Source organism: Oryzias latipes, chromosome 24 (genome assembly GCF_053564925.1).
Source record: "Oryzias latipes strain Hd-rR chromosome 24, Olatipes_Hd-rR_3.1".
Classification (NCBI taxonomy): Eukaryota; Metazoa; Chordata; class Actinopteri; order Beloniformes; family Adrianichthyidae; genus Oryzias; species Oryzias latipes.
Window position 1 is genome coordinate 14097781 of NC_136260.1, and position 10676 is coordinate 14108456.

General features: G+C 38.5%; 1 protein-coding gene across 2 annotated transcripts; it reads left to right on the top strand.

The window, feature by feature from the left end:
* The first annotated feature begins 234 nt into the window (after positions 1 to 234).
* On the top strand, positions 235 to 9936 carry LOC144990097 (uncharacterized). Of its 2 annotated transcripts, XM_078942699.1 has the most exons (8): positions 235 to 284; positions 3344 to 3444; positions 3549 to 3597; positions 5052 to 5204; positions 8695 to 8859; positions 9047 to 9184; positions 9258 to 9419; positions 9743 to 9936. In XM_078942699.1, the coding sequence occupies exons 2-8, from the start codon at positions 3346 to 3348 to the stop codon at positions 9799 to 9801; spliced, it is 825 nt and encodes a 274-aa protein (XP_078798825.1). In that variant the 5' UTR covers positions 235 to 284; positions 3344 to 3345; the 3' UTR covers positions 9802 to 9936. The 2 variants fall into 2 exon arrangements, with proteins under 2 accessions (XP_078798825.1, XP_078798824.1); XM_078942698.1 differs by having other exon boundaries at positions 9258 to 9746.
* The last annotated feature ends 740 nt before the right edge of the window (positions 9937 to 10676 follow it).

Below are 10676 nucleotides of genomic sequence, written 5' to 3' on the forward strand. Positions count from 1 at the left end.
ATTGGGTACCCATCTTTCCGGCTTTAAATCTGTCGTAGCTACACCGTTTTTGTGTAAGTCAGGGTTTAGTTTTGGGGCACGTCTCTTTCATCCTTGTGTCCCATATCCCTGGGCTACATTCTGAGAAAACTGTTGATTTTCACTACTACCACTATCTACCATGTTTACACAACATTAAGGGGTGAATTGTCTTTAGCTTCCTAAGTCACGCAGATTTTATATCATAGTGTTTCCAGGGAATCTTCCACATTCTATCCCCATGTGAGGCTGACTAAAATCAAAATGTGAGTTTTAAATTGAAAAGTCTAATAAGCTTGATGGTGAAGTTTGTCTAGGGTCATTTCAGCAGCTTGTTAAGTGGAGTCTTTTTTAAAGCAGTTCTTTCCGACAGTAATCTCTGCCTTTATCATGTAATTTATTTTACTTGTGGTTGGAGAGTACAAGGCTCTAAATTGAAACAGTGCTATTTCAGAAGTAATCTTAAAATATAGGTACGATTTTCAAGCCTATGTTCCTCACTGGGATTTCATTCGGTTGATTAGCTTCAACTGGAGAAACTAAAATCCAAGGTGAAGATCAGAATCGTTTGGGCTTTTCACTTTTAACTGCTGTCAACAAGCCTCTTCACCGTTTCTTTTTTAAAACATGTCTTTAAATTAGTTGTCAGTTTTCAACTTCTATCAATAAGAGTCTTTGCATTTGTTTTTTTATGATCTTGATATATCAAGATCATAAAAAAAAATATTTGTGCTTTGTTTTCGATTGTCCTGTTAGCTTTTGAAGGTTTACTAGTTTTGCTTTTATGTTTGCTTTTGCCGAGATAGTAGTACACTTGAAGTTTATTTCGTTTACATGAGTATAAAATATAGCAAGACTGAATTTGAACCTTTTAGTTTTACTATTTACATAGTTTATAAAGAGTAAACATCAAGTATACCACCTCACTTTTGGTGTAGACAACCTTGCAGGACACTTGATTCAATTACTTCTTGCTTAGGGCTTTTTAAGGTCGAAGTGTTTAATATATAAAAAATACTTCTATCAAAAATCCTAATCGGGCACTTTACAAACAAAATTGACTTCATCACTGCATCCTTTGAAATTAACAGATGTCCTGTGTTGCACTTTTACATATGAATCTAATAGTGATTTACTGAAATACATGCTAGAAAACATGCGATTGCCGCTGCTAACATGGGTCTGCAGATCAGGCGATACAGATGAGAAATGACCTAATCTAGCAATGAACAGCCAAGGGTGAAAATGCAAATTATCAATCCTGAAACAGAAGCACCTTAAGGTCTACAAGTTCAAATTTTCATTGTAGTCACAGCATTAAAAGACTAAAAACTTAAAAACTGTTAGTGTTTTAGTGCCGTTTGTGTTTTACCAGCAACAGATCACATAAAAACAAAAAAAGGACATTTTTAATGTCGTCTTTTTTAAATGTAATGAAAACAGAAATGCCTTGTAAATATTTAACCAGTTCACTTAGTGTTAGCAAAGCAAGCCTCCCACCTTCAGGAAGTATTTTTTAATAGATAGCCATCAGCTTCCCCCTGAAGGCTGCTATTTTGGAGTGGCTGCTCAGCAAAACGCAGGAGCAGAAGACAGCCTGAAAAGATATGGTGAGACGATGACTTTTCTGGTCCTTTTGATATTTTAATCTTTTGTTGAACTGGGTATTTTTTTAATTTAAGGTCAGAAAGGTAAGAAAGGCAAGAAAGTGCAGCAGGTTTTTCTTGCTGTAAGTTTTTCTCATGTAAAAATCACTGCATTTGTTACCGTTTTAATCCACGTTACAGCCACAGTTTCTTTTCTATTAAAACTTCTAAAAGAAAGTCCCGCCCCACTGCCTCGCTGGATTTGACATGCAAATTTCAGCCAATCAGATCAACCAGAAACACATAGGGGCCGCTCCGTACATTTTGGAGAAAATGTAAGACTTTTTATGTTTGCCTTATGGTGGTGAAACTATGGTATATAGAAAATATGATAAAAGGCAGAGAGCTGCATATAGCCCAAGAGCTGCCTGTTAACTCCCCCTGCTATGTAAAATGAATGTCCCGCCCCGCTGCCTCGCCGCATTTGACCAGCAAATTTCAGCCAATCTGAACAACCAGAATGGTTACTGCCCCCAAGTGACAAAACGCCACATAATACTGAGCGCAAATCCAAGCAAGCGTGCAAAGAAGAATTGACCGCCCAAGATCACGGCTTACTTAGGTTTGCAGGCGTGCAGTTTTAAATTGCACCTGCACGGTTGTAAGGTTCACTCACACTGTTCCTGAACACGCCGCTCAGTTGTCTTTACGCCCTTTCACTTTATGGCAGAGACGAAACGCCATACATGTTTCACAGATTTCTTTTCAGTCACCTGACTCTTCTGGTTCATCACAAAGGCTCAGACAACTCGGATGCCCAACAATAGATTACCCAAAGCAGTATTCTACTCAGAACTTTCTCAAGGAAAAAGGAGCTGCGGCGAACAGAAACTACGCTATAAAGATGTGCTAAAGCGACACATGAAGAGAGCAGGCATCCCATACTACAACTGGGAAGAAGAAGCCCTACAAAAATCCAAATGGCGTGAAACTTTAAAGGAAGCCATGACAACCATTGAATACCAACGCCAACGTGAATACCAACAGGCACATTACCGTAGCAACTTCAACCGATTTCAAATGCTTGACATGTGATCGCTTCTGCAGATCCCGTGCTGGACTAGCAGCCCAAATGAGAGCCTGTCATTTTTAATCCTCAAATTCAAGACAGTCAACTTCGAAACACGAAGGACACCCATTATGGCAGAGATGAAACGCCATACATGTTTTGCAGATTTCTTTTCAGTCACCTGACTCATCCGGTTCATCACAAAGGCTCAGACAACTCAAGACGCTTGTATGAGACTTTTGCGGCTGGTGGCTCAAATCGCGCTGTAGGACTCTCGCACTTAAACTAACTGATGAAGGAGGAAGCACAGACTTCTGGTTTTAAGACACAGAGAGACATTTTACCAATGTGGGTCATAAAGTACACTACAGTACAGTCAATTGCTCTGAATAAAAAAAAAACAAGTCTATGTTGAGCAATATTCCAATGTTCTCTAGTAAATGGTTCAAATTTTGATGAGTAAGGATATGTGACGGGGGTGGGGGGTGGTTCTACATATTCGTGGATTTGCGGGTGTCTCTGGTCCCTAAATCCCGCCAATACAGGACTAATATCTATATCTATATTTATCTGTAATATCTACTATCATTGTACAATGATGCAATAGCATTCTACAATAGCATTGTCCGTTTTTATCTGTTTTATTTTTTCTTTCACTTTCTGTTTGAAGGAATGGCAAAAACTAAGAGTAACTTGACCTTCGTTCTTCTGTTGATGCTGTTAGTTGTGGAAACACAGAATTTCAGTGAACTGTCAGTTCAGGTCTTAAAGGTAAATTATTATTTACTGTATACCACCCAACATCTGATTGTTTTCCTGTATTAATAATAAAGCCAGTGTTTTAGCTGTAATAACAGTTCTTTCTTTTGTACCAGCAATACCACGATGAACCTGGATTACCTAACAGGCGGATAAAACGTGAAGGTAAGAGTGAGAAATAATCGACAGTGAAATCTAGATTTCTGTTTAAAAAAAAATAAACATTACAATGGAAGATAGTGTTTACAAAACAGTTGGGGAAGCTAAAAAAACATGGATCCAGTTTAGTGTAAATCAGATTAGGTGAATTCTAACTGACCTCAATTTTCCATTTTAATGAAAAAAAATCCTTTGGTACGGGGCCCGTGTCCTGATATGGAAAAAATAAAATATATCTTGTTCCCACAAATTAATATCTTGTTTCCACAAATTAATATTCTGTTCCCACAAAATAATATTTTGTTCCCTCGAAATAATTCATGCAAACAAAATGTTAATAAAAGACAAGTCCTGAATTTGGGCATCCAAAATCTTATAATATTTTTCGAATGTGGGTCACGAAGAAACGGAAGAAGCGGGCAGAAAGCAGCTTTTGCAGCAGCATGGACAGAGAGCGTACCAGGATGTGAATGAACCCAAACATGAAAACATGATTACCGATGCTTTTTAAAATAAATAAATCTGATCTCTAAACATCATCTGTGTCTTCAAGGCAATGTAATAAGACACACACAGACAGAAATGGGAAGGTATCTGCCGTAAAATCCAACTATTGTTCACATCCGTTTTTAGGAAGCTAGGAGCTAAGTCCGGTGGGCGAAGCTGCAATCCTTGTTTATGAATGACTTATGACATAAATAATTATTTTGTTTGCACAAATTCATTAATTCGTGGGAACGGAATATTGTTCTGTGGGAACAAGATATTCATTTGTGGGAACAAGAAATTATTTATTTTTTCCATGTCAAGTCACAGGCTCTGTACCTTGGAATGCCATTTACAATAAATAATAGTGCATAGAACTGTTTTTAAATGGCATGCACGTAAACAGTAAGAGAGTTGGCAAAGTGATGGTTCAGAGATGCATCTGTTAGAGGAACACACAAGTTTTTCTGTTTTTGCATGACAATTTGCACAACCAGAATAGAAAAAAACAATGTATTCTTGCTAAATGTGGTTTAATGTTTGATCCTTTACCAGTTTGAGATAACAGAATTGCAGCAGGCTTGTGTACAGCATGGAGGCGGTAAAAATTCTTCTAACTTATAATTGTCAGGAAAAAGAAACTTCAGCCAAAGGAAACAAAAGTGTTTAAGATGATTTCAAGCCTTTGAGGTACTTGTTTTGTGAAAGTAGTAATTGTCTCTGTATTTGCTGATTCAACAACAAAAACATATTTCAAAAAAAGGAAGGGGACAGATGTTTAAGGACTCATTGTGTTACTTAGCACAAACATTTAATGTAGTGTCTGTTCTCTGAGTGTAATCAGTTTTGCCTATTCAAAATGTTAATTCAGAGTCTGAATTAGTGATAACACCATAAAACCCTATTGTCTTAAAAAAGAAAAGGAAAAAGTGTACCGATGTTGAATTGTTTTAAATGTTAAATTGATGTTTCAGTGCAGGAAGATAAAGCCGAGTATGAAGTTGATGTGGAGGTGAATCTGACAGACAGCAGAACACTGGAGAACCTGAGGAACTTCCTGAGGACTGGCCAATTTATCCTGACTTTGGGTCCTTCAGTGAACATCACACAGATTGACCTATCCACAGGTAAACATTTCAGGCATTAAAGACTATTTTATTCTCACTGACAGTACAAGATTTGACCAGCAGGGTTGAACATAAAGTTCAATCTCCTAAAGGCTGGAGTTCAGATCTTGAGGGAACACGTGGATCAACGTTTCAGTGATTGAGTTTGTTGGATGAAGTAGAATTCCTTAAAGCCTTATTTTACATGCACCCATACGGGTGGAATGACCTGTACTGATGTGGGTTTTTGGGTTGTCTGGGCCCGTAGAGGGTCGTAGAGAGGAGTGGCTAGATCTAAAGAGGAGTGCAGAGACATCATAAAAAGGATGGTCATACATGTAGTAAGTGCATTGTGAACTTCCTGTAAGGCTAATATAAGTTGCAAGCACTTATGACATACTAATTCTGTTGTACAATGCCCTAACAATATTGTACAATTATATTAGTAAGGTGTGGGAACTGGCTCCAATATTGCACACACAGGGTGTGCACATGATATGTAAGTGTTCATAGGATGCCCAGACAAACAAAAATCGTCTCACCCACTTCACCCTTACTTACCTTATGTGTAGCATACGTGTTTGCTATGACCTTTTGCTCCCAGCGTGCCCTTTAACCCTTGTGCTATCTTAGATGACCCCACCCTTGCATTGACGTGTTCTCCCTACCATGACAAAGGTGGATAAAGGTGGAAAGATTTCATGTAATCCATGGACACCAGTGAAGATCACAAATCATTGAAGAAAAAAGGTTCAGAGCACTGTCTAGTGGGTCTAGATGACCCAACTCCCAATGTTAAAGTGCCTAGGATAGCACAAGGGTTACACTAACCTGGCTATGGCGCCGCTGTACAAGGACGATGCAGTGGTTCAGTCTCAAAAGGTGCGGTCAGGTCAAGGACATTGCAGCCAGCAGCTGCCATCATCGAAATGTAATGGGTGTCATTGACCAAAAATCCGGGACCAGAATAAAAACCCTTCAAATTCATTATTTAAGCAGATGATCAGATGATCCTTATGTTTTACAGATGTTTAAAAAAAAAGAAAGACAGAAGTCACAGTTCATGTGTGTGTGGGGGGGAGGGGGGGGGGCGTGCTGATCTATCCATAATTATATTCACAAAAATGGAATGAAGTCAGAATCCAACAGTTGAATCCGTTTTTCTGACTTCAGATTTTCTGGGATTACGAAGCAGAATTTGACATTTGTCTCTCCATTCAGGTCAAAATGTCAATTATCTCCTAATTAGAGCTTCCTGATGGGGTAGAGTCAGGGAGTAGTTTGGTCTTCAAGGGGAAATCCAATGTGCTGTGTAGGGTTTAAGGTCAAGACACAACTATGCATAACATGTATAGAGTAAACAGGCGTGTTTCACTTTGTCTGGAAGTCCCACAGGGTTTGTTACAGCAGCACAGTGGCTCAGAGTGCTTTCTATTAGTGCTGTTGATTTTACTGGTGCAGAGCAGAAAATCAGAATTCAAGTCTATTTTCTGATTCTTGATCACCTCCTAACCTGAATTCTCAAGCCCCATCAATAGCTGGTGTGTCTCCATCTGCAGACAGTTCAGTAGTTGGAACACAAATGTTCAAGGTTCTATGAATTCCTTGAAGATATTTCTGACAAAAATATTAATTTCTCAAAATCTACAAGCTTTTCTATAGTTTGTAAATTGTGTTTCAGTTTCAGCTTTTTGTTATATTTTAGAAAAACAAACGTTGATGGTGTTTTTAGTTGGAAACGGCTTTTATAAATATGGGAACCATCATTAAAGTTGAATCAGTAACTGAAAACAAGAAACAAAGGCAGTGTTTTCCTCATTCATGACCTGCACATTCCTAATAAGCTCCACTGCTCCAAAATAATATGTAATGGCAGATACGGACATAAAGATGACTTGGGGAAGGAGACATGGCAACGACCCACAGCTACTGTAAACAGACAAGACAACCAGCACATTTATAAAGGCGATCAAACCACTCTGTTAACCCTTGTGCTATCTTAGATGACCCCACCCTCATATTGACGTGTTCTCCCTACCATGACAAAGGTGGATAAAGGTGGAAAAATTTCATGTATTCCAGGGACACCAGTGAGGTTCACAAATCATTGAAGAAAAAAGGTTCAGTGCACTATCTAGTTGGTCTAGATCAGTGTTTTTCAACCTTTTTTGAGCCACGGCACACTTTAACCTTGACAAAAATCCCGCGGCACACCAGCATCCCAAAAAAAAAAAAAAAAAAAAGCAGAAACTCATAGTCTGTTTTGATCTACAGCCCCCCCCCGGCAATCTGACATGCATTTTTGTGAGGAAGCAGGAAGTTGCAGATGTTTTTTCTAAAAGATGTAATAAAAGTTAAGTTACATACAAACTGTATGTTCGTTGTGTTTTCAAGACGCTGTCCCTTTAAGCCAATGCATCATGGGAGATGTAGTGTGAAAACTGTGAGAAAACGGCAGAAAGACTCGCGTCTCTGAGCTTCATGGTTTTGTTCACTTGTTCCACGGTCTGATACCAGATTCTGTGGAAAGTTACACCGCTAAAGACGAGCTTTAGCTGGTGTTTTTGTCGGAACTGACTGAGTTATGAGCTAAATTGGAACAAGGAAGTGGAGACTTTAACCACTTCTGATTGGTCAGACTGATGACATGTGATTAAGCCTTCAAGAATGATTGGTGGAGTCGTGCAGACAGTAAAAGCTGCGGGACTTTTCCTTACACAGTTATAGCTGCAGCTATTTCGCGTTACCGTCATTCTTATCAAAATGTCTTTAATAGAATCAAATAAACACAACGAAAAAAGTATTTTATGATCGTTTATATTCCTAACTACTCAGTGTTTTATCAGGACCTGTTTGGATGAACAAAGAGCTGATTTCCTGGAGATGGTTAATGTTTTTAGATCAGTTAATGAGGGCAATTTTCCACGGCACACTTGACCATCTCCCACGGCACACTAGTGTGCCGCGGCACACTGGTTGAAAAACACTGGTCTAGATGACCCAACTCCCAATGTCAAAGTGTCTAGGATAGCAAAAGGGTTAAGGAACTCATTCATTCATCTTCTTCGGCCACAGGGCCACTTATGGGCAAAGGCAGGGGACACCCAGGAAGGTCGCCAGTCTGCTGCAGGGCCACATATCACACATCCATTCACTCTCACACTCACTCCTAGGGACAATTTAGAGTTGCCAATTGAGCATGTTTTTGGACAGTGGGAGGAACCCGGAGAACCTGGAGAAAACCCACGCATGCATGGGGAGAACATGCAAACTCAACACAGAAATGTCCCCCATTGCTGTAGTTTTTCAGGTCCCCCAGCCAGGACTTTAACCGGGGGCCTTCTTGCTGTGAGGCAAGAGTGCTAACCACTGCTCCACCGTGCAGCCCCTGTTAAGGAACTGTTTCTTGTAAATGAGTCAGCAGTGATTTAATAACAGTCTGTTGCTTCCTGGTCCAACCGATGGGGATTAATTGAGTATCATTACTGAAAGTTGTGTTGTTTTTTCCCAGTGTGCTACATAAATGGCACTAACATTGAGTGCAGATGCGAGGATCATTATGCTTGGCCCAGTTCAAGCTGCTTCTCCTATGGAGCCTGTGGTGAGATCACTGACAACACATGTGGATGCATCAACAAAGTACCACTGGACGGGTCATTCTGTCAGCCAAAGTCAGGTGAGATCTCACTAAAAGTTAAACTTCTGCCATTTGCTAGTTTGTAAAATTTCAAACTAGCAATCAAGGCCAGATATGAGAAAAAGGAAAAATCCTAACCTGTTGTCACACACGTACTCTGTCATAGAAGTGTATTTATGTTTAACATTTTACCATGAACTCGTTCTTGTCTGATCCTTTTCCACAGTTTCCGTTTACCAATACCGTTTGGACATTCAGATCAACATAAAGGACACAGAACAGTTGAGGCGCAACTTTGCAAACCTCACTTTCCCTCGTCAAATCAGCTCTGACGTAAACATTTCAGATGCTGATGTCACCACAGGTGAGAAGAAATATTTCTATTTCTTAAAGTCTAGTTGCTGTATTTCTGTGTTAGACAACATGTCTTCCTGCAGTTTGCAGTCCAGCTGAATCAAACATTCAGTGCAGATGTGAGAGGAACTTCCTGTGGCCGTGTGACAAGTGCGCCACCTATGGGAAATGTGATGAAGGCAGTGCGTGTGGATGCATTAAGGCTGTTCCTACAGATGGACAGTTCTGTCAATCAGAGCCAAACAGTAAGTATTATGGTCTGTCAGAGATATTCAATCCAGATTTGAACTTTTGTGAACGCTTGAAATCTGTGTGTTGTCAGACATCTGTCTTTTATGATTTTTCTTTTATTTATTATCAAGAATGTCTTATCGAAAATATTTATCATATGTTTTGCCCAAAGGCTTTGAAATATCTTTATCGTATCATAAGTTTGTTTTGAATGTAGGCATGGTGTGACTTTATAATGAAACTTCAATAAATTATGCAATCTTGTCGATGCAACTTGATGTAAAGTTAACATCTTTTATTTTTCTATTTGCTAACCCCACTGTGATTTCTATTTCAGATCTTACGGTTTGTCCATCTACAACACTTGTTCCATCCCTAACATGTAAGTTACAATAAAGAAAAAACAACAAAGATGATACTTTGTAAAGAGAGAATTCCATACCTGAATATTAGTCTAAAATGTGATTCTCCAGAGAGAATGTTTGCAAGAAAGTGTGTTTTATTTCTCAATAGTTGCTTTTTTTTTAATGTCCTATCCTTACTATTGGCAGAAATTGTGTTTCTAGTAGAAAACATAGCAGCTTTATAAAAATGTCACAATTAGATAATTCTATTTCTCCACATGTGTTCATGTGAACAAACTCACCTTAGATAGATCATTCAGCTTTGAAAATTCCTTTAACATCTTTTTTAATTCTTGCATGTCAATGTTTCTTTAACTTCATCCACTGCTGTCACTGAATTCTTTAAAACTACACCAATTGTGACAACAACTTTGACAGGTAACTAACAATTAGAGAGAGAAAAAAACATACAAAACAAAATTGTGTAAAGTTTCAAAAACAGGCCTGAATGGGAAGTTTTTTGTATAAAATGTCTTTTTTTGGTTTAACAGTTGGGGTTATTTAAAAAAAAAAAAAGAGACTGTCGTCTGAAACATTTGTGTTTTATTTTATTTTTTGTTTCCGGTTTGCAGCATGTTTCTAATCTTGTTGTTACTTACAGATAAACAGCTTCATTAAAATGTTTTTTCTGTATATTTGTCTTTAGATTCTCCTCCTGTTACCACTAAAATATCTACAACTGCTCCAGATGTGACCTCAACTAAGACAGGTTATTGGAACGGTTAAAGCCATCTTCAATTATTTCATATTTACAGAAATTAAATATATTTCAATTAACTTGTAAATTTGTTGGCTTTAAAGTATTGTGATGTTTTTAAATGTTATTGTATGGCATGTTTATGTCTTAAGATTCTCCTCCTGGTAGCA

Bases quoted from the DNA above. Each gene is read 5' to 3' on its own strand.
- LOC144990097 (XM_078942698.1), top strand. From the start codon at position 3,346: ATGGCAAAAACTAAGAGTAACTTGACCTTCGTTCTTCTGTTGATGCTG. The intron at 3,445-3,548 runs GTAAATTATTAT...CTTTTGTACCAG, and splicing joins TGTCAGTTCAGGTCTTAAAG to CAATACCACGATGAACCTGG. The intron at 8,860-9,046 runs GTGAGATCTCAC...CCTTTTCCACAG, and splicing joins ATTCTGTCAGCCAAAGTCAG to TTTCCGTTTACCAATACCGT.